The 25,134-nt window shown below is 37.1% G+C and overlaps 1 protein-coding gene across 1 annotated transcript; it reads left to right on the top strand.

The window, feature by feature from the left end:
* The first annotated feature begins 4,486 nt into the window (after positions 1–4,486).
* Positions 4,487–24,939, top strand: LOC121147296 (transmembrane protease serine 11G-like). Its single transcript, XM_040967122.1, has 10 exons — positions 4,487–4,601; positions 6,612–6,770; positions 8,108–8,226; positions 11,609–11,676; positions 12,499–12,659; positions 17,873–17,911; positions 18,495–18,666; positions 19,644–19,903; positions 21,984–22,126; positions 24,778–24,939. Exons 1-10 carry the CDS (start codon positions 4,487–4,489, stop codon positions 24,937–24,939), a joined length of 1,398 nt encoding a protein of 465 aa, XP_040823056.1.
* The last annotated feature ends 195 nt before the right edge of the window (positions 24,940–25,134 follow it).

The following is a 25,134-nucleotide window of genomic DNA, read 5'->3' as shown; positions in this document are numbered from 1 at the left end:
TCTGACTCAAGGAAGACGTTAGGTGATTTTTCTTCAAACTTCAAATTTTAAATTATAAATAAGACCATATCCCACTGATCAGATCTAGTAGTAGGGGGACTTGTTCACTGTAGAAGATTTGTAAATAATGCATTTATGTATGCTTCAACTTTCAAAACAAACACTACTTTTTTTGTGGAGGTTAGATTAAAGATGGAAAATGCCTAATTGAAAATCATAGTAAGAAAATTGGGAAAATTTTCCAAGAGAAACACGACAGAACTATAGAAGTATTGGTAGAAGCAACTGTGCTGGTCAATTCCATTTTATTCAATAGGCCCTGTCAGTAGTATGCGTGCTCTTTCCTTAAAAATCAAGTTGTCATTAGCTGAATGCTCTACGGTTTTCTTCAGGGATAGTTTCTTAAGTGAGCTACAGCATGAAACTTTGCTGCCCTCTCAGACAATATTCCCTTTGAACTCCTAGCTCCTAAAAGACCAGCTATGGTAATCATGTTTTAATTATGTCATCAGTAAACTTTCCAGTTACAAAATACTAAGTCCTTTTATTTGCATAATATGGGGTTGTAAAAGTCAGACATTCAGCTTGTCAGAACATGAGCTGTGAAAATAAGAATCAATCTCATTTTTTCATGAAACGGTTAGTGTTTCTGCCGACATTACTAATTTTATGAGACTCATTGTATCCGGTGGTTTCATTATAAAGATCATCATCATCATTTTTAAGTTGCTGTTAAAATAAACAATAACATCACTATTACTGATTTTTTGCATGACACTAATTTCCTTGCAGTTATTCTGTCTTCCATAGGCAAAGAAATAAAATTCCAACTCTGAGTCATCATAATTTTCATACTGTCTCTAAACTATTATTTCTAGTCAGTAATTTCTTTCCCCATCCCATAATGCCCACTGCCAAACTGTGACATCTCTAGCCTTCACAGGCCTCTAAATTCAAGTTGCTTTATTTATTAGGAGACTGTGGGATAACAAGGGCTTCACCAAGCTCCCCAGCTGCTCCACCATCGTGTGTATCTAGTTTTGTGTCTGGTGTTGTCATTTGATCCCAATCTGGGGAATTGGTCTCTGCCTCCCTTTATTTCATGAGCAGCAAATCCAACATCTAAGACACTTTCTACCAGCTCATTTCATTCTATTTCTTCCAATAAGGAGAAACTTACTGGAAATCCTTTCTTAGCTACTTTTGAAAAATGATATTTCATGCTTAGCAATAGTAGTGAAGTAGCTAAAACTCTCAAGTCTTCTAAATAATTCATTTTATCATGCTGCAAACAGTGTTCCAGGTGCTTTTGCATATGTCAATTCACTTAGTCTTTTTGATAATCCCACCAACTGGCTGTTATTCACCCTTCTTGAATTATGAAGAGATTGGATGATTGCCAACAACCTACACTGAGGAGTGCCAGGATGAGAACTCCATTGAAAGATGTGTGTTTAGAGAAGTGGTTGCATACCATTTGGGATGCCTGCATCCAATATTACAGTGGCTTGGTTTAGGTCCCTCATGGGCATCTCAGAAGTGGCAGACGATGGCTCAGCAGTTGGATCACTGACTAGTGTGGGAGCCTTAGCCATTTTCTAGCTTCTGTTCAGCACAGACCAGTCTCAGGCATTGCAGGAATTTGGAAGGGTAAACAAACAAATGGGAGATCTTTCTCTGTATGCTTTTCTGTGTCTCTCTCTCTTCAAAAATTCAAAAGCTAGGCTGGCATGGCTGTGGAACCTACGATTTAAATCACCATGTTAAATATCTCTTTAAAAGGCTTCCAAATAGTCTAATCTTTGCTGGATCAAAAAGATCCCTTTATATCTTATCTTAGAAATTTTGATGGCAATATTTTGGCTAAATGAAACATTGGCTGTCAAGCATCTATGTATCAGATTCTGTGTAGCAGCTCTACTTCTGCTTCCAGTTTCCTAACAAGCAACAGGTGATGACAAGCAGTTGTGCTTTTGTCATTCATGTGGGAGACCTGGACTAAGTTTTCAGCACCTGATTCTGATCTGACCCAGCTCTGCATATTATGGAGAGTTGAGGAGTCAACCAAGGGATGAAAGATAACTATACCTCTCTGTTATGTACAAATACATATGATTACATACACATATGATTTATGTATATGCATACATGTCATACATGTTTATAGATGAAGCATTTGAAAATATTAAAAAGAAAAAGGACAGATGCAAACTGAAGCTGAAATGAGCAAGAGTCCTTCCTAGTCTGCTGAGGGTTGATTTACAGAATGCTTGCCCGTAGAACTGGAAATGACTCACTTAGAAGTTAGATGAGGGCCAGGGAGGGACAAAAAGAATGACACTTTTAAACCGCTTGGACGTTTTGAGACAGGTTTTCTAGACTGACCTGCTGAATGTGTGGTGTTTGTCACTGCTTGTAGAATAGGGATGGATACCTCCCAGATGAGGTCACTCATGTTTTTCTTTTGTTTGTCTACCAGAAGTTACTCTAGGACCGGCTTTTCCTACACGGCAGTGAGTCTGTTTAGTCATCTTGCTGGAATATTACAACCAAATGTAATTCTTTTACTGGGAAGGATTACGGGGGAGGGAGAGACAAGGAAGGAAAAGAGGGAGAATTATCCTTCAGCAATTTTTAGGAACAAAATTTGCAATTGTATCTTGAGTCTAGGTAGGTACTTAATCTCATCCCTCCTATCATGGGTGAAGCAGTTCATCTCTAACAAAACTATTAAAATGTTTTGTAAACAGTCTGCTAATATCCACTACTTTTGACATTATTTTTACTTAGAAGACATTTTTTTTTTTTACCAGCACCTGTAAAGCAAAATACGTCAAAATTCTGGAACAGCTATTGAAATTAGTCAAGGCTCGAGTTAAAATTCAGATGACACTGAAAGAAAAGCAGAAGAAATACTACTTAGTTAAAACAGTAGCTAAGAGTAAATATTTTAGGGTAAATGTTTTCCACTTGTGAACATAAGATGACAAGTTGTTCCCAGTGGTGTCTCTGGTATTAGAAAATGAATCATTCAACAGATAACTATATCCATTTGAAGATGAGACTTTCATTACAAAACCATCCTCTCTTTAGAAATTAGTTTCTATGTCTGACTCAGAAAGATAGTGGCCCATATTGTGTCTCAGAGTGTTAAGCCACAGCTTATTATGACTGCATTCATACAGGAACAGTGATCCAAGTCCAGGCTGCCTTGTTTCTGGCCTAGCTCCCTGCTACATGCATAGGAAAGCAGTGGAAGATGGCTCAAATGATTTTGGCTCTCCCACTCACTAGGAGACTCAGATGGCGTTCCAGGTTTCTGACTTCATCTTGGACCAGCTCTGGCAGTTGCAGCTATTTGGAAAGTGAACCACTGACTGCACAATTCTCTCTCTCTCCTTATCTTGCTCTCCCTCTCCTTTTCAAGTCATTAAAAATAAGTTTAAAAAAATAAACAGTGAAGAAATAGATCCAGCCTTCTTAAACTTTAAAAAAGTATCATATTTTCAGCCATTAACTCTACCAAACAAAATTAAAAGTAAATTATTAGTTTTTCATCAAAATGCTCAAACAAATTTTATAAGATCTTGTTAATAATCTGTTAAACTGTGCTCTTTAATTTTCCATATGACCAAGGTATCCCGCTTCTGGGAATATATCCAAAGGAAATTAAATCTGCATATGAGAAACTAACCTGTGCTCCTGTATTTACAATCTGCAATAGAAAAGACATGGAAACAACACAGATGTCCATCAAAAGAGGAGTGCATAAAGAAACTGTAGTACATCTACACCATGGAATACTACTCAGCCATTAAAAAGGCTAAAATTGTATCATTTACAACCAAATGGTCCCAACTGAAGGCTATTATGTTCAGTGAAATAAGTCAATTCCCAAAGAACAAATATCATATGTTCTCTTTGATATAAGGCAAATTTCATGCAAATAGAGGCAAGAAGGGAAACCCCAGAGACTATGGAACTATATCATAAAATAATAAATAATGCTTTAAAAAAGAAATTATGAATTCCTTAAAAAGAAAATCTGTTGAAGGGTTTAAAAACATATCCCTCTGTGTTTTGTACAAAGTAGTGTTCAGTAAGCACCTGCACAGTTAGCTAGTGACAGTGGTCATTAGTTATTTATTTCTCCTCACATTTACATTCTGCTTTCACCAGTATGTTGTAGGTTCACATATGTTCCTGTCTGCCTAAGGCTCCCTCCCCAATTCCTCCACTTCGGTATTCAAGGCCCAGTTCAAAGGACAACTCTCTAATTATATTTACTCATCTCTAATTGCACTTGGGAGATAATTTTAGGATCACATGTAGCATGTGTACCATGGTAATTACTTCCTGTGTCTCTAGATAGGAGAGTATAACTTAATCGTTTTAAATATCGAGCAGATGTTTGATTAGCATGAGCAGGAACCTCACTAAATAGCAGTGAATGAGTTTATGATCGTACAGTCTTCTATTAATAAACATGGTGGATGAGTTCATCAGCTATTGCCTGTGGTCCAGCTTCACAGCCTTGAAGACACTTCAGATGCATTCAGGTTATAATGCTCTTCTCTTGCCACCAACCAAACAGTACCAGAGTAACTTTTAGGTCCTGTCAAGAATGCAGGTGATCTCAGAATTAGAGCTTCCTGAATATTCCACACTGCTCAGCTTGACAGTCCAGTGGTGAAAAGTCGCCTCTGGGTTCTCCTAGACACCAAATTCATCTTGGCTCCTTCAAGATCGTTGATGCTTGAAGTGTTATTCAACTGATATCAACAGTAGTTACTTGGGTTTACTTTCCACTTTATCAAAAACAGGTATCCATTCCAGAGAGCGTGATTCACTCTTGTCTTTTTTTTTTTCTCTCATGAGAAATTTGACAGAGTAAAAACCAGTACCTTAACTTCTCAAAATGCAATGGCATGCAATTCAGTGTATTACATATCGCCAGGCAGCCCAAGTCAATGTTATCTCAGCCTATCTCAGTTCTAGAAAAGTTCACATCTGGTGTGGATAGACATCTTTGTCACCCTACCTGCCCTGTGAGGGATTTGCAAATGTCAGTGATTTACAAGCCATGTTAATGTATTTTAGCGTTTTTGCCCAACTTTGGTACCATTATTACTGCAATGTTTTCTTATAAGTTTATATACTCATAGGAAGTCTTATTCAACATAATATCACCGATGGAAATCCCAGGTTTGAAATCTGTTTAAAAATTTATTAATTTTATTATTTTAAGATATAGTTCCATAGGCTTTGAGATTTCCTTTCCTTCCTCCCAAGGCCCCTCGCCCCTACTGCTTTCCCCTCTATTATTACAATAGTACAGTCCTTCATTAACAGTCTTAAGTCTATTATCCTGCTCTTTAAGCGTATCCTGATATTGTAGGTATAGACGAATAGAGTCCAGCATCCTATTTTCAAGATAATAGTTTCATTGGAAGTCCATCTCTGATGTGGAAGTAGAGATGCATACTGCATTGTATCTTCACATCTGGATATGATAATCTCTATTACACAGTTATTATACATCCCATTAAGTGAAAATCCATAAAGCAAGGTCAACAACGGAAGAAAAATTGAAAATCTACAGCATGAAGTTAAATAGCATGCTGCTACTCCATAGAATACTACTTAGCCATGAAAAAAAGAATGAAATTCTACCACTTGCAACCAAATGGTCCCAACTGGAGATGATTATGCTCAGTGAAATAAATCAACCCCAAAAGGACAAATATCATACGTTCTCTCTGATAGATGGCAACCTTCTTGCAAAATATAAGATCAATAGCCTTTTCAATGCTGGTTTTGCTTCGTCTCATAGGTTTTAATATTTTTGTTTTTATTTTCACTCCTTCAAGAAAGGTTTTTGCTTATTAATTTCGTCACTGACTCATAGGTCACACAGTAGTGTCATTTGCTTCAAGCTGTTTTTTTATTTTCTTTTTCATTTCTTCAGTGACACATTGGTCATTCAGGTTTGAAATCTTGTAAAAGCCTGTGATTATATAGCTATCGTACCAAATCACGGGCGGCCTGAATTCAAAGTCCTGAATTATCATTACTTTTTCATTTATTAGCAGCTTCTTATTATTGTTAATGATCTTCTCTTATAATTCTCCTCTCTATTTTATCTTCTACAACCTACACTCTTTCAGAAGCTTTTCATTTGCACCTAGGACTACATGTTCTATAACACTTAAGCATTAAAAAGCCCAAGTTCTACTTCTGGCTCCTCCAATATCCAACTTAAAGGTTTTGCTAATCTATAAACTTCAGCTTTTCCATGTTTGGATGACACAAGCAAAACTGTGACCTTATTCTCTGAGGTCCATTGTGACCTAAAATACTTGGACCAAATGTATGATATTTGTTCATTTATAAAGAAACATTAGAGGACATTTTGTAAATGATCAGAAAATACACAAAATAGCAGTTAAAACTGGCATACTGTTGACTTTACCAATCACTACATAAGCTTAAATGTCAATTAAACATGTTAGTGCTTTCTAATATTTCATGGAAAGATATGCCCAAATATGGAGGCAGCTAAAAAGTCCAGAAAAGTTTCTCTACATTGAAAAGAACATTCATTGTTAAAGACCTATTTGGTTTTAATAAACAACTCTCTCTCAAAAGGCCAGCAATTCTGGGCAGAAGAACAAGTACATTGCAACCATGGATGATTGCCCTTATTATCACAGCCATTGTGTTGATTTTGGCAATAATTATCGGTCTCCTTGTTTATTTTTTGGCATATGGTAAGTATCCATCTCATTTTCTTTGGAAATTTGAACACACTCAATTTCTCTGAAATTCTAAATATCTTCTAACTTTTACAATGTTATTTTCATATGAATAAATATATTCATTTGGAAAATAATTTTTATGTGTAAAAATTAGTTGCAATGTCTAAAATTTGATGTGATGAAAAGTTAACATTTTTATAGCAACTGAATTTTATTATGTAATTTTAATGTTTTATTAATATTTAATATTCGGAGAATAGCAATGTTCTTTTGGTAACAGTTCTAGCTTTAAGGTCAGACAAAGATAATATTATATCATACATTACTAAATTAGAGGCTTCAATTTATTGTCATTAGTAGGTGATGTTTTTGTCAAGATCAAACAAAAAAACACTGTGACTATGAGAATCTATATGCCTTACAAAGGGTTAGAAAGACAGATTGACCAAACTCAGTGAAGACTGAATTCCCAGGAATTCACCAATTACATCAACTTTTAAGATGTTTTTATTTATGTCATAGGCAGACTGAGAAATCTTGCATCCACTGGTTCAGTCGTTAAATGTCTGCAATGGCCTGGTAGGGAGTAAGCCAAAGCCCAAAACTGGAAACTCAATCCAGATTTCCCACATGAAAAGCAGAAACCTATTTACTGAACCATTACCACTGTCCCTGAGTGTGTAAAATCAGGATCCAGAGCAAAGGATCAAATCCCATACTCCAATATAGGATAGAGACTTAGCTTGAATGTTGAGCTGAAGACCCATACCCAACTTTTCAGATAGTAATTACCACTGTTTCTTATACAAGATGACTAAAAATTTATGGAAAATTGAATTGTAGGAAAAGATTTATTTATTCATTTTGGTGGTTGGACTTACAGAGAGAGGCAGATTATGGGGGGGGGGGGAGAGAGGGAGAGAGAGAGAGAGACTTTCTTCTACCTTTTGGTTGACTCCTCAAATGGCCTCAATGACTAACGTTTCACAGGGCTGAAGTCATGGGTCTTGTATGTGGGTGGTGGGATGGGTAGGGGTCTCAACACTTGGGGCCATTCTCTGCTGCTTTTTCCAGGCCATTAACAGGGTGATGGATTGGAAGTGGAGCAGCTATATTGAATGTCTGGGTCACAGGCCTTACTGGCTTCTCACAGCACTGATGCTGAAAAGTAAAATTTAATGTTTACTTGGGTGAGAAAAAAACTGAGTGGTCTTCAAAGCATATGTGCAAAATGTGTGTTATGAAAATCTATATAAGAATTTCAAAATTTTCCATGAACTTATTTGCAGTCATCTTGGATCCACAACTCAAATGAACCAAAGAGAAACTATTGTTGTTCTTCCTTTCAGATCAGAAACCTCACTATTACAAAGTCTCCTTCCAGATTCCCAGTATTGATTACAATCCCAGTTTTTCTATAGAACACTCAGACAGTAGAAATGAAATGAAACAAAAAATTGCTAGTGAGGTAAGTCTCATCTTCGTTGTCATTATTTCTACCCCAAAGAAACTCTGGTGAAGAAGCTTAGACAAGAGTCAACAGAACAAGAAATACCACTCAGGGTAAGGTTGCCTGGCAAAAAAAAAAAAAAAAGCCATGTATTGGACAAAGGACAATTGCACCAGAAAGTAAACCAACATATATGCTCATTAGATAAATAAATAGCTTATCTACAAATCACAGTGTTCGATTTACCTGAAAATATACTGAATTATTTAGACTCAAATCACATTATAATATACCTTTATGAACCACCTATTTTATGGTTAATTCAATGTGCTTCCCACTAGGAAATGCACACCCAATATTTACTCCTAAAATTATGCCACAAAAGGAGTTCTTCCCTTGGGGTCTTCAGCTGTATACACAGCCTCTACTGAGCTCAGCATGGACCAGTCATAGATGAAAGATCATTCAGAAAATTTCTTCAGCTAATTCAAAATGAAAAAATGATTAGATGAGTTGGAGTGTGTGTAGAGCTGGTTGCTTTTCAAAAAAATCCAAAGAATAATTTGGTTATTAGAAGAAAAAAATAAACGGAGTACAGAAAATGTTATACCAAGCAATATATCAAATTAGAAATAACACATGTGTTGCAATCAGAACCAACTGGATTCACTTTCTAATTTTATCATTTGTCAGTTTAGCGGCTTTGGAAAAACTCCTTGAGCTCACAAAGTTCAGTTCCGAAACATTTATAATTTTACCCAACTTTCAGTCATATTATAGAATAATATTGTGAATGAAACAATTTAAAAGCGATATCCCTCTGTGAGAGCACTTGCTTTCAACATTATTTTCTAGGCAGAGGCCCCTTCTGGATTTGTGATTTCATCCATATTGGGCATAATTCTAGTTATTGATATATTTATGGTACCTCAAACAGCAGCTGCCACATGATTGCACCATAAAAATCAAGGAGATGATAGTAAATAGATGGCCATATCAATAATGCTGGTCCTACGGTCTTCAATGTAAATGGAAACCACATAAAGAAGAGACATATAATCATTTAAATAGAGTGAACATTTTTCTTTAACATGTAAGGTACAAATATCTGTTAGCCATGGAAGTCATTGCTTCTGCTATTACTGATGGATGTCATTGTAGTATGCAAAGAGTCATGGACAAGCTACATAAACAAATGAATGTGACCATAAAACTTCATTATGAGTGCTGAGTGTTCAATTTTGTAAAATTTCTAGGCTTTCTTATTCTTGCATTTTTCCATTTAAAACTGTGAAGGCCGATCTTGAATCATGGAAAAATGAAAATTAGGTGGCAGACAAGACATGGCTTCTAGGCTACAATTGGCCAACCCCTAATTCAGAGTTTGAACCACATTTATTAAAAAAAAATTTTTTTTCTAGAAGAAAAGATTAGACCTGAACCTAAGATAAATTGTATAGATTTCTTGCAAAGTTAAAAGCTCAAAGACTATTACTGTGCTCATTTGCCATGAACAAAGTATATTTTATAAATTCCTATTTTAAAAAGAAAAAAAGGTGGATTGGAAAGAAATAGGAGGAGAAGGGCAGAAAATGTATAGATACTCTATAGCTTTGTATACGTATGTACATTATTTATATTACATATGTATGTGTCAAACATACATGTAAAATAAAATCCAGGCTTTATATAAAAAAGTGTAAATAACTGGCCTCTAGCCAAAGATACAGCAATTAGTTTAATTTTTCGATTCTAGTTTTCTGCATCAGTTGCCTTTGAAGTTTATTACATGTATATGTATTACTATATGTTTTTCATATAAATATATATATTTTTGCACTACACACAATTTTTCTTTAAAAATCTTCTTTTGTAGTCAATTAGATGGAAAACACATGGTTATTTGCTTTGGAATAATTATAGATTTCATAATAGACTTGTATATATCAGTTTATTCAATATGATACCGCTTGAAACTTCACCAAAAGACATTGCATAAATCAAATCAGATAAATGCAAAGCACTTGGCCCTGTAATGGTCTTATCGCTTGAATTTCAGACTAACTCGTCAGATGTGGGTCCACTTATTTATGTGGGTCAGTCTTAACTTCTGACAGACCAGCTTGATGAGTTAGTTATAATAAAGAGGTCCATGTAATCACAGACACTGAAAGAAGGTGTAATTTTTTTAAGTTGTAATTTTATTAAGAAATAGTTTGGTCTACAAATTCATACTGTAGAGGAATTATCTCATGTGAGAAGTCTGGGATATTGCCCAAGTGGCATTTGTTGTCTGTTTCATGTACTTTTCTTGATAACATTGCTCATTTACCACAGGCTCAAAACATGAGTTAAATTTAACTAAATCCTAAAATGCTGACCTTTCAATTCTGCAATGAAATGATAACAGAGCTTAGTGATGCCGGATGGGGGAAATCCATGTACTGGAGCTCAAGCAGTTTGGGCTAGCCTATACTTTCCCAGGCACATTTGCATCAAGCTGAATCAAAAGTGGAGTGCTAGAACTTGAACCCATGTCCACATGGAATGTTGGTGCTGCCCACAGCAGTTGAACTCTGCCACAGCATTGGCCCCCTAAATACCATGCTGTTTTAAAATCTTGAGATACCTAGGTTAATTTAACTCTTTATAGCAATCATCTCTACCATGCGAAAAGTTGTCTGAACAACCAACTGATGTTTATTTATGATGTTTATTATATCAGGATGAAGTTTAAATGAGCTTTTGGCAATGGGTGTCTTTCATGCACAGTCATAAGTCCATCTCACTTCCTTTGGAGTGTCTCCTGACAGCTAGAGGGGAAACCAGTGGGGAGGGGGATGCTTGGGGAGGGAGACAGGGAATTCCAGTGCCTACTAAACTGTGCCATAAAACAAACGAACGAAAAAAAAAAACTCAGAGTTTAAAAAAACAGAGTTCATCAGAGCTATATGCCGCTTGGTAACATTCACATGAAATATATATGCATTCGGTTTAACAAATCAAATTTAACTTAATTATATTTCTCATATCAGTTCATACAGTACATTTAAATTACTTGTTTGACAGCATTTCTGTTACATGTTAACTCTAGGTGTGCCATCTTTTTTGAATAGTGAATAATGATGTGGATGTCCAACAATAAATCGTAAAAAAGTTTAAAAATATACTGTAGTGAGCACTGAATATGCCGTTCAGCGTGCAAGTATCAACCATATACTTTAAACACTATATTTCTAGGAATTTTGCATACAAAAAATGAGCTTTTAAGGATAACTGTAGACAAACATCAAAATAAATAATATTTTTATCATGACAGACTAAGCAAGCATCATGATGTACTGAAATGCATGTAACTCATAATTCATCAAGCTCTTCCCTTCTGTTTTTTCTTTTCCAGATAGACAATATATTTCAAAAATCCAGTTTAAAAGATCATTATATTAGATCTTATGCTGTCAACTTCAGGTAATCACACCTAATCAACTAATTCATTTTTTGGAATTTGTATTATATAATTACTATACAGTAACTGGTTTGGGGAAAAGTACCAGAAATTTTATGTCTGTCAGGGAAAAAAACTTATTTAGTATTATTATCTTTAATTGTTATCCCATCTTTCCTGATTTTGCATGAGAAGGCTCCTGAATAGTGGTGAAATGCATTCTACGGGTTGTCCTTTAAGACTTTCAAATCATCATTTTCTTCAAATTTAGTCACTTTATTATTTGCAAGGCAACCTTTTGGAGAAAGATCAATGTTTCATCTGTTCTTTCATGCCTGGAAGATCCACAGCAACCTTGAGTAGGTAGAGCCCTGTGGGTGCTAGGAACCAACCCACGTGAGCCACCACCGGATGTTCCCACAGTGCTCAGCAGCAGGAAGCTGGAATGATGGTGGCACTAGCCCTTGAACCCGGGCTCTAGTGTGAGATGTTGGCTCCCCAACACTGTCTTCATCTTTTTGACAATCTCCCCCAATTTTATTTACTTCTTAAAAATAACAAAGAGCTATTATAAATTTTTAAAACACAAGAATACACATACACATATATACGCACACACATCTACATTTTTTTCTGGAAAATTTTTCTAGAGGTGCCAGGAAACTTCTACATGAATTTGGAAAATTATTACAAACAGGAAGTAATTCAGGTATTAACATCTGTGTGTTATAATGAAGTGTACAAATGTTCATGACAAGTCAAAACAAGTTATTTTATTGAGGATCCTATGAATGATATAACACTGCGATTATGCTGTCACTCATTGTAGTGATTTTATTTTTCAGGCCAAGCAATGATGGTTTGAAAACAGATGTATTGCTTATGTTTCAGTTTCCTGCTAACAATGTGGACACAATAAGAAAGCAAGCTGATGACATTTTACACCAGAAACTGAATTCAAATGAAAGTTTCTTGAAGATAGATACTTCATCCCCTTACCTTGGAGGCAAGAAACACTGTCTTTCTTCCTTTTTGCAGCTACGGGTCACTTTAGCAATAACAGCCGCAGAGAAGGGTTTTTCATGCCACCATAAGTGAAATCACACTTCATTTCAGTTTCTCACTTACTTGAAAATGAACAAACCCACACGTAGCACCAAAGAATATCTTCCTTTGACTCAGATTAAAATAGTTATGAAGCAGGAATTTCATGGTAATGCCAATGTAGTATCTTCTTGGAATTACTTGAGTTAATGAAGCATGTATGTGCTAAAAGGCTACACCCACCATTGACATGGTGGATGCCTGGCTTTTCGCTTGCAGTAACCTCGGCATTCTGAATCCAGAATGGGAGAATAGTGTGAATACGCAGAGCACAGTAGGTGCAACGAGCAGGATTTAGGCTCAAGTGGAAAGAGTCCTGGGAGTTTGGTTTACATCACTGCATCTTTTCCACAGCACACAGGATAGATTTGGCACAGGACACGAAGGCAGCCAAACGAGAAGAAAGATTTCAGACTTGATAGGACCTGTCTCGGGATAAGCACAGCCTCTTATGTGCAACACACATATTAGAGCTAATTGACAAGCACTTGTGGTATGAGATTAAACAAAGTGCATTGTAATTCCAGGACTATTGTTAACCTCCTGTGAGTGAACTCTGAAGTTGCCATATTTTGCCAGAACTTGTTTCAGCCATAACACGAGATTAAAAAGTAGACAAAAAATCATAAGTTGCCAATAAATCTTATCTTCCCCCAACACTGTTCTACAAAACCATTTCAAGGGGCACAGTAGGTATAATATGTTAACAAAGAAGAAAATTAGATTGCAAATCTGCTTTGAGTCAGAGGCCAGAAAAATAAGCTTACAGACAAGAATGCGAAGTCTTTGTGACTAAAGCCCAACACTCAGTTTTGTCAATCATACAGACAGATGCAATATCCAAAGTGCTGGAACTTAGACAGCATAGATGAAGTTTCCAGAAGGGACTGTTTGTTAGACATTTAGGTGTGAGAAAAATGAATCTTTAATTTTAGGAAATGTAAATTTGATTTTGAAGTTCTGTCCAACCAAATGTAAAAACAAGTTCACCATTTCAGAGACTATGCTGTGAAGGCCTTGTGTCCTTCATGGTGCTGCTGGCTGGAGAAGGGGTGTTCAGGTCTCAGACACTAAGGCCCATTCCGTCCTCATGGGTGATCCATCTCCTCCTGCGAGATCCTGGAGACTCACTCCTTCACTCTTGTCCTCATCGCCCTCCCACAGTGCTGATTCTTCCTGTTGTTTGTGCTTTGCAAGGGTGCTTATTTCATTTCTCTGCACGCACACGCTACACACACACACACACACACACACACACAATTTGTTGAATGCAGGAAATGCATCTGCTTTGATCACAAACACATTTGGAATATTAGCACAGAACTCAACATAAAGGAAGCACCTGGGATTTTTCAAATACTATCACCTATCTGTTTAAGTTAGTTCAATACTTGGTAGTAAGTAGGAAACAAAAGAGGTATTTAATAACGTGGCAGAACACTGCGGAATCTAAAACCATCCCTTCTTCCATGAGTCTCATGGTCGAATTGAAAAGAAAGTTAGTGTGCTTAGACTTTTTATCAGAGTAGAATTTCATTGGGTACGAGACCATCTCAATAAGTATATCTACTCTCAGTTTTGAAATCTCTGGAGTGTACTTTGTGAAGGGTTGCAGATGACAATGGAAAGAGTCTTAGACTGAGTTCAATAGCCCCACGACCCGCACACCGGCCACGGTACCAGAGGAGGGAGGCTTGCAGGATGGCACAAGTTTTCTGCCTCAGTTCCTGATTTTTGTACTTTGGGGTTTTTTAAAGCACTAGTGTATTCACTTGAAAGGCAGAATTAGGGAAAAACAGAGAGAAAGAGAAAGAGACAGAGAAACACAGAGAGAATTTTCCATGTGCTGGTTCACTCCCCAAATGTCTTCAATAGCCGAACCTGTCCTAGGTCAAAGCCAGGAACCTGGAGCTTCATCCAGACCTCCCAAATGAGTGGAGCAGTTCACATATTTGGGTCATTTTCCACTATCTTCCCAGGTACATCAGCAGGGAGCTGGATTGAAAGTGCAACAGCTGGGACTTTAAGCAGTGATGATATGGGGTGTTGGTATTGTAGGTGGTAGCTTAGCTCACTGCACCACGAAAACCAACCCTGCAGTTCCTCTTCTGCAGAATGACAACAACCACAGTGAAACTTAATTCTTAGGAAACTATAATGATGCCCCGAAAAAGAATAAGTACAAACAAATTAATTTCAAACTTGACTACGTTGTCTCTTAAGGAAAATAACTGGAAAGCTCCATCACTCATGCAGTCCACAAAGATGAGTACTGCACAAGTGCTTGAGGGCAACAGAAAACAAATAATGCAGAAAATCTTAATCTGCTAAAATTATTTTTTGTAAGATTGAAACCAAACTTTGAATCTAGCTTTCAGAGGTGGCAAAACGTAAGCCTGAGAAACTACTGCCTACGTTTATGCTTTTCAGTGAACATTGTAGAATCTAAAATATGCATTTCATAGTTCTTTCACTGTTATCCATTATCTATAGCTATATAGGTATAAAAAGAGCATAGAGGGAGCAGCACAATAGTGTAGCAGTAAAAGTCCTGGCCTTGAACACTCCAGTTCAAGGTTCTAATCCCGGCAGCCCCACTTCCCATCCAGCTCCCTGCCAGTGGCCTGGGAATGCAGTCAAAGACAGCCCAAGACTTTGGGACCCTGCACCCATGTAGGAGACTTTGTGGTCACTTGTGGAGAGAAGCATCAGACGCAAGATCTTAAAATAAATCTTAAAAAAAAAAAGAGCAGGGAAAATTGTTCCCTCACAATGTTTTCTCAGAACTGATTCAACTTTCTTTGTCTTACAGGAGAGGCATCTTTTGTATAATATTCCCATAACAAATATAGCACCATTGGAGAAGTTATTCAATAATTTCTGCATGGACAGAGCTTATAATTAAGCTAAAAACAACTAACAATGAACCACAACCCCAGGTTTCTTCCTCTGGTCCATGGTTTACAGAGGATTTCACTAAAATATAACTGACTAGATAATCAAATGGTTGCAAGAAAGCTTTTCACCTCAAGAACTAATAAATCCATTCCTCAACAGACTTGACTCACAATATTACTGTGAGAATATAATAATCAAATAAGGTTTTTCTTAGTATCTGGTACTCAGTAAATGATTAGTTATCATTATTGCTCATCTCTTTATTCAGCAAATTTTTAAAAAAGATTTATTTATTTATTGGAAAGTCAAATATACAGAGAGGAAGATCTTCCACCCCATGATTCACTCCCCAAGTGACCACAATAGGCTGCGCCTATCTGAAGCCAGGAACCAGTAGCTTCTTCTGGGTCTCCCACGCGGGTGCAGGGTCCCAAAGCCTTGGGCCGTCCTCGACTGCTTTCCCAGGTCACAAGCAGGCAGCTGGCTGGGAAGTGGAGCTGCCGGGATTAGAACCGGCGCCCATATGGGATCCCGGCATGTTCAAGGCAAGGACTTTAGCCGCTAAGCCACACTGCCGGGCCCTTCAGCAAATGTTTTTAAGAACCTATTAACTTCAGGAAATAAAGAGACCATCCTCTTGGGACTATTATTCTAACTGAGGTGAGAAAGATGATGACCCGATAAGTAAATTATTGTAGGTAATATGAAACAATAAGAACAGGTAATATCAAGCAATAAGAAAGCACCTATGGAGATGAGGGAGTGGGAAGCTACTTTAGATTCTGTTGTCACGGGAAGTCAGAGGGAATGCTTTTTAAACCGAGCCCCATTTGAAATGAGCAACTAACCACACAGGCCAGAGGAAGCACATTCCTGGAAAACGGGGCTACTGGAACAAAATCGGAAGCACGCAATGTCCCAGTCAGAACGAGGGGAGTGTCAGGATGGTCCTCGAGTACTGTGTCACAGCTGCAGCAGTTGAACATGACATCAAAGACGTAAGCAGGGATCATACCATGTAGATCCAAGGAGGTCTGGGCTTACTTCATGACCAAGCAAGTGATTAAAAGGCTGTTATTATTGGTGAAAATTATAAGGGATTTACCATTAAGCATAGTTCTCTGAAGAAGAAATCCATGTTCTTCTTTAGGGTCTGATCTCAACAAAAGTTAAATTCATTTCCGGCTCACCAAAAGCATGCCAGCTTCCATCTTAACAAGATGTGGGTGTGGACTGCCTTTTGTATGCCTAGCCAACATAACAAACCATTCAATAATTCAGTTGCAGATTGTACTTTTTTGCATTTCACTTTATTAAAATTATATATAACAAGGTTAGCATCCTGTGGATGTACTAGTTCACTGAGGGACTTCGATTTCACAGGAAGTATCTATAAGACTTGATTCCCGGCTTCTAAGATACTTCCAATGCCACTAACACTGACGTGCGCACAAGTACACAAGGAGATAAGCTATAGACATGTAGTAAAGCACGTGTGAAACTGGTCCTTGACTTTTAACATATTTTAATACAATGGCATGGCATTAATTAATTTGGTGCAGTCCTCCTTCATGACAAACATTGGTCTTCATTATATCAAACATTTTATCAGGATTTTTCCAGAGTTCACATATTATCAGGAGAGCTTAAATTATATCTAGGCTTTATTTTTACCAAAAAAGATTTATTTGTATACTTATGTATTTGCTGGAAAGAGTTTTATTTATTTAAATAATATTGCAGAAAGAGGGAGAAACATACACACATGCATACTGAGAGGGAGAAATAAGGAGAGGAGGAGGAGAGAGAGGGAGAGAGAGAAAGAGAGAGGGAGAGACCCACTGTTGTTGTCCTTGAATGAAGAGGCTGAAGCCATCAGCCAGGCACTCCATCCGCGTCTCCCAGATGGATGCAGGGACCCAAGCACCTAGATCATCCCCTGCTGCTTTCCAGGGTACAGTAACAGGGAACTAGGTTGGAAATAGAGCAGCTGAGAGAAAAACTGGAGTCTATGCGGGATGTTGGCGTCCCCTATAGCAGCTTCACTGGTTATGTCATGATAGTCCCCAAGATCTCTCCTTTTCTACATAACATTTACTCTATAGCTTTAATTTAATATATTATTACAGTTACTCCCAACCAGAATAAAATCATGCAGATATCATATTTTAAATTATAATTCCTTTTGCGATTAGTCATCTTGCTTTTCTTTTCCAGATATCAGTGAAGTACAAGCAGAACACATTCTGAATAGCTGTAAGTTCAAGAATCTCACAGAAGTTTATAAATCTAAAAATCTACTAATTAAAAATGTCTACTGGAAATACTTGTTCTTTTCACAGAGTGTTTCACTGATGATTTCTTTGACAATTCCATTTTTGTGAATTTTTCAAATTTGTGTTACTTTGTTAAAAGACATTTACTATGAAATGGAAATTGATATTTACACTGTAGCACCACACTGCTTGTAATGTCTGACAAGTATTTTTTTAAAGTGCAGATAATAATTTATTACAACAAATAGTATAGAGATAACAGGCAGAAAAATGTCATTTCTCTCTGAGGAAACTGCTATATACAACATGACTCAGAAAATGTGAAAAAAATGATTTTTAAAATAATGAGGAAGATGTTCTATAATTCTTTTAAGATGTTAGTAATCACTTAAACATGAATAATAACATTTTATCATTAAAAATAATTACTACTATATTCTGTGTAATGTTAATTTCCATGAATTTTAAGGTAGATCATCAATACTCCCATCCTTAACTATGTGCCAAATATACTTCTACATGAAGAATTCTTTGGAAGTAAGCATTTGATTTCCTTTAAACAGGTTGTGGTATGGGAATGGAATATCCCTCCATGGAAAGAATCGCTGATGGTGAAATTGCAAAGAAAGCGGATTGGCCATGGCAGGCCAGCCTGCAAATGGACGGTGTCCACTTCTGCGGAGCATCTCTGATCAGTGAAGAGTGGCTCCTAACTGCTGCCCACTGCTTCGATACGTAAGTATTTAGTTGGGACTCACAGGATCATCAACTTGGCTTCTTTTCTCACATTTGTACCCAAGAATTTTATCTCTCAATTACCAAAGAACAGTAGGAAAACTAGAGAGTGTCTTTAGCATGTAGGATATTTAGAAATGATGAAATATAGTAATGCCACTTAAATTTCTAAGCAATGAGGAAATATTCTGGGTATAATATTAAATAAAAAGAAAGCATGAGGAAACCATAATAAATAGTGCTCAAATCTGACTTCTCTCTCTCTGTATCTCTGTCCCGATTCATAATTATGCATATATCCACATGAGTATATATATTTGCATGCATATATAAGTGCATATACATATGTGTGTCCAAGTTTTATTTATTTGTATTTTATTGGTCTGTGTTAGTTTTGCAAAAAAAAAAAAAGTGGCAAAGAAAGATATTTTCTTTAAAAGTACACAGAGTCCCATTGAGAATCACAGGAAATACTATGGAATAGGGGATTAATTATCATCTGGATGAAAGCAAAGCTGCCATAGCGGTGGGTAGCTTCAGGGCCAAATGCCCTGTCCCACCTGAACTTGCCTGGCCTCAGTGCTTGGCTCAGATTCCAGCTCCCCAACAAGGAGAGCATGGGTGGTAGTAGGGGTGATTTAAAGCTGGGTACTTACATGGGACACCTGGGTTGAATTACTGGATCATGGTTCCAGTGCCAGCACAGCCCCATTTCAGGCACTTTTGATGGGAGCCAATAGCTGAGGTGTGTGTGTGTGTGTGTGTGTGTGTGTGTGTGTGTGTGTGTGCAGCTGTGTCTTTCAGTCTTTGCCTCTCAACTAAAAGTAAAATAATAAAAAGCAGATAGGACCCCACCAATGATCCATCACCTTAAATAATTTGCCCTTCTCCCACACTTGTATCCCATGCCCATCCAGAGTCTTGGGCAACCTCAGATTAGGAATGAACCAACTGTGCTCCTTTTAATCTGTGATTAGTTACAAAAATCCCAAACTATGGATGGCTAGTTTTGGAACAACCTTAAGCCCTCCACTGATGAGAAGAAATGTGCAATCAATTATTGTTCACGAAAATTATGCTGCCCACAAGCATGAAGATGACATCGCTGTGGTGAAGCTCTCCACTCCCGTTCTATATTCAGAAGAAGTACACAGAGTCTGTCTCCCAGATGCTGCCTTTGAAGTCTTGCCCAAGAATAAAGTGTTTGTCACTGGATGGGGAGCATTAAAAGCAAACGGTGAGTATCAGTGCTATGGACACACCCATTTGAATGGTGGATAAGATAAAATACGAACTCAAAGTAGGGAAAGCACGAGATGAAATCTAGAAATACCATGACAAATATGACTGAACAAAGGAAAAAGCAATAGGCTGAATACCAAAAGCTTCCCTTTTACTATTGCCACAGACTTAAACTTATTTTCTTGACACCAGATTCTTTTGGAAATGTACTAGAACATTTTTTAAATTATTAAAGCATGTTCTCCCTTTCATTTTCCATCATTTACATCTAGGGACTCTGCTATGGCTTGCTAATTCACAAAGTATAAGGCTTGCAAGAACCAGTAGTGTCATGCGAGTCTTTATGAATTTTTTTATGAAAGTTTGTTTCTCTCCAATAGACATTCTAAAATTCTGGTGTTGAATCCAATCCTTATGACCTAACAATACTTTTTTTTTAATCTCTGGGACAAACATATTCTTTAGGAAATAGTGACAGGAAGGGGGAACTAAATTCTTTGATGTGTAAATCTGCTCCGATCACAGTAGAAAAGAAAAGCATCTAATAATTGAATAGCATCATTATACTTCCTTTAGAATCTAACTAAACTCAGCACACCCTTCCCCCAGAGTAATAATTTGGGAGTGATTTGAAGCTTTGTATCAATCATTCAAAGCCCTATGATGTACAGACTATTGTGAAATGAGCTATCTGCTCCAACAAGTTAAACACTTTACTGAAATGATCTTGTAAATTCATAAGATATCAGACTATGCTTTCTTAGTAGGTGTTTGATTATGATAGTTTTTCTGCCTTATGAAATGAAGGTAAAGACCCCTCAGGCTTCCTAGTCACATTTTCTAAAGTTTATGTAATTATATTCAGTCAAAAATCTTGTTATCTGAAAATTTGAAACACATAAAATTTCTACTCTAGATACTGTCTCTCTTGAACACCTAATAATGTAAAAAATTATTTGTTACATCAGTAAGCACTTAGTTGAGCTTTTAAATCATAAAATTTAAAGAAGAGCTAAGTATACTAGAGCAATTGTTAAATAAAATTGGCATAAGGATATTGTAAGTAGCTGTAATACACTTGATTAAAACTTGGAAACTTTAAATGTATTAGGTACTGCAAAATCAAGAATATTAAATGCTGATGATGCATTTCCACAAATAAATGATTTAATTATTTCAAAATCTCTAAGGAGCAGTTGGCAAGACTGTCTGCCACTAGGAATTCTTAAAAACACAATCTCGATTTTATATGAAGGATTTATTTTACAAAAGAAGGTATAAATTGGAAATGAGGGGAACATAACACATAAAACAATAAAACATGCAATTAAGTAATATTTTCACATAACAATGGATCATTAGGTTTGTGTTAACACAGAATCTATTTTTTATGCTCAGAATGTATCATATATTTTATTAGAGTTGCAGATAAGCATGATTTTGTAAGTTTGTTTTCAACAAGATTGTTTTACTTATTTCAACATTTGTTATTTGCTGTAATATTTGTTCTAGATGGTACATTAGGTTTTTATTGGTATTCAAATCAGCATGATCTTTCCAATGAAGCAATTGGATTCCAACTGTACTAAAGTTACTGCTAGGTAGTATACCCTTGTTCAACTTTGCTTTTCTTAAAGGATTCCCATTCTGAAGACAGCTATGCATTTCACAAAGGCATGAAAAAAAGTTTCCAAGTAAAAGTAAATTAGGTTATCACAGATTCTTCCAGGTGATGTAAAATACTGCAGGCTCAAATATAACACTCTTTCCCACTTAGCTAAGTAGTTATGGCATGATGGTTAATCAAGTAAACTTCGGTTTGTTCAACTGAGGAACAAAACTTCTACATCAACTGTTTGTAGCTGCTGACAAACCAAATAAGATAATAAAAGGCATGGTGCATGGTACACTGAGCACACTCAAAAAATGTAACTTGTTTCTGAATACTGTCAGGTCAGAATCTTAAAACTTTAAAATTCACGTTTTTTCACTGATTCATCCCTTGGAAGCCACAGCAGTTTACCACTGTACAACACTGCAGATGCTCTTCATGTATTTGTCTCTTCCTTCTTTAGGTGCCTTTCCCAATGCTCTCCGACAAGTTGAGATAGAGATCATAAGTAACGATGTGTGTAATCAGGTTAAGGTGTATGGTGGTGCTGTTTCATCAGGAATGATATGTGCTGGATTCTTGACAGGAAGGCTAGATGCTTGTGAGGTAAGACTAGACTCAAATCCACAAAAATGACCCAAGTAAAAATGACCTTGCTTATTATAGATGGAGGTTGCTTCATGGGACTCCTAGAAATTAATTCATAGATGGGAAGCGAGCTAGAAGAACAAATGAAGAGCATGGAAGAGATGCAAGATAATCTCCTCTTGAAAGAGCTATGTGTAAAAAAGTGGCAGCAGACTACAAAACAGAACTCTGAGTAGAGAAAAGTGTGGGAAGCAGGCAGCAGGATCCAAGCCAAGAAGCCAAGTAATTACTGTTTTAAGCAATAGTCAATAAGAACACATGGAAACATCCTTACTAACTGCAGTCACTGTGAGATAGAGCTGCAGGTAGTTCTATGATCAATAAATTCTCACCATACTGTGCTTAAACCTTTGTCTTTACATAGTGTTCATCCAGACAGCATTACACTATTTAGACAAGACTGAACGACTTGATTATGTTTTTTAAAAGATTTAATTTTTTTTTTAAACTTGGAAAGACAAAGTTACAGAGAGAAGGAGAGACAGAGTGTCTGCCCACTGCTGGTTCACTCACCAAATGGCCACAGCAGCTGGAGCTGAGCTGATCTAAAGCCAGAAGCCAGTCGCTTCCTCCATGTCTCCCACTTGGGTTCAGAAGCCTAAGTACCTGGTCATTCTCTAATGTTTTTCTAGGCCACAAACTGGGAGCTGATTGTGAAATGGACCAACCAGATACTTGCACCACAGGCAGACAGAAGATTAACCTGCTCCACATTGGCACTGACCTTAGAATGAGCAGGTTAAAGGTGGTATAGCTGGTTATAGGCAAAATTACACTATTTAGGACAAAAATTAAAAAAATGCATATTCTTGTATAGCAATATTCAAGTGTTACTTCACAAGTCACATCAAAACTAACTGAACAGGTGGCTAGTGTGGTGGCATACAGATTAATCCTCTACTTGCAGTGCCAGCTTTCTAACTCTCTGCTTTTGATTTGGGAAAGTGGCAGAGGATGGCTCAAGGCCTTACGCCTTAGGAAACCTGGAAGAAATTCCTGGCTTCAAACCACATCAGTTCAGTTCTGGCCCTTGGATCCACTTGGGGAGTAAACCAGTGGATGGGAGGCCTCTCTTTTGCTCTCTTCCTCTCTGTCTCTCTTCTTCTCTCTCTTTCTCTCTCTCTCTCTTTCTCTCTCTCTCTGTCTGATACCTACCTGTCAAGGAAAACAAATAAATAAATCTTTGAATGTGATTTTAAAAAGCAAAAAAAAAAAGTAAATATAAAAAGCTTTTCCCACAAATACACAACACTTTAATTTTAGGCAATAAGAATGTAAGGAGAAAATCAGTTTTAAAGCCAGGCTATCCAAATAATTGACAACAACTACAAAGGGTGGTATTTGGCTTAGCAGATAAGATGCTGGTTAGAATGACTCTGCCGCACATTACATTGCCTGAGTTCAAGTCTAGCTCTAATTTCAGTTCCACCTCCCTAGAAATATGGACTCTCCACGTAGCTGGTAATAGCTAAGATGGCTGAGTAGTTGCGACCAGGTGGGAGACCTGACTGAATTCCTACCTCCTGGTTTCAACCTGGCTCAGACCTAGCCACTGTGGACATTTAGGAAGTGAACCAGCTGATGGGAGCTTTCTTTTTGTGTATCTCTTTGTGTGGGTCTGTTTCTGTCCCTTTTGCTCAATCTCTGTTTAAAAAATTAAATATTTAAAAACCTAAATATTATTATTTGATTATTATTTAGTGCATTTGAAAGTATATCCAATAGTTTATCAATTATTTGAGCAATTTAGAATGGTTGTGAAAATCTAATGTGTAGGTAAATACGCCACAATTCATCTCTTATTGGCCGAGTTTATGACAGTAACAAGCATGAGTTCACTGTGTGTGTGTGTGTGTGTGTACCACAAGGTACTGTGGCAGTTACTGAAGCCACTGTAGATATTTCAAAAATCAGGGTCTTAGCCCACATCCCTCATGGGATGCAGCTTTCTGCTCATGCACACCCTGGGAGGCAATAACGGTTTAAGTAACTGTGTCTTTGCCACCTATGTGGGAGACTTGGACTATGTTCACAGCTCTCAGACTCAATCCCAGCCCAGGCCTGGCATTCACACGCCAGCACACAGAGGAGAGGACATCAGTGTGTGAGCGAAATCCTTACAATATAAATTGAGCAGATTTCTTAGAGGGTCCTGTACTTATCTTCTTCCTGTCCAACTTATTGTTGCACTAAAACACAACATCCAGAACATCTCCCTATCAAATTGTTCGAATGGACAATTTGACATTCAAATTCAAAGCATAGGTTTGATTAGAGCTGACTCAGGAGAGGCTTCCTGGAGTTGGTCATGTTTTAGTTGCAACTTACACTCTATGCAAGAATTGGTTGTTTGGATTTAGTTCATTTTGCAGCACCTGTTTAGACAGAACAAAATCTTTTTCTGAATACTGAAACTTTGTTCACATCATCTTCTAACCAAAGGCACTAATAAGGTATAAGTAATATTACCATATTAATATTGTAGTTATCATATGAATGAATAAAGCAAAATTAGTTTTACATATTTTAGTTCAGAGGATTGATTTATTAGATATCCATATGCCAGTTAAGCGTTTTTTCTACTGATTATGTTCTTTTCTTTTTCCCAGGGTGATTCTGGAGGACCTCTGGTTATTGCACGCAACAGAAATATTTGGTATCTCATTGGAATAGTGAGCTGGGGCATAGACTGTGGGAAAAAGAACAAACCTGGACTTTACACCAAAGTGACTCATTATCGAGACTGGATCAAATCTAAAACAAACATCTAGTGCAACAACTACTTGTACAGCTCAACTGCAAATGTCCTGTGCATTCTCTAGCAGATTGTGTTTATTGTATATTGCTAAGTGTATTGTCACCAAGTTCAGGATGCAAAGAAGTGTGGTCTGACAACTTTCTCTGAATAGCTAGAAGGCTGTGCTTTGTTGGCCAAGAGAACAGAAGGTTCTGCTAAGTATTTATTG

This window comes from Ochotona curzoniae, unplaced genomic scaffold, assembly GCF_017591425.1.
Source record: "Ochotona curzoniae isolate NIBS_2020 unplaced genomic scaffold, NIBS_Ocur_1.0 scaffold_4506, whole genome shotgun sequence".
In the NCBI taxonomy this organism is placed as follows: Eukaryota; Metazoa; Chordata; class Mammalia; order Lagomorpha; family Ochotonidae; genus Ochotona; species Ochotona curzoniae.
The sequence above is the reverse complement of the archived record's forward strand: the minus strand, read 5'-3'. Positions and strand labels throughout refer to the sequence as shown.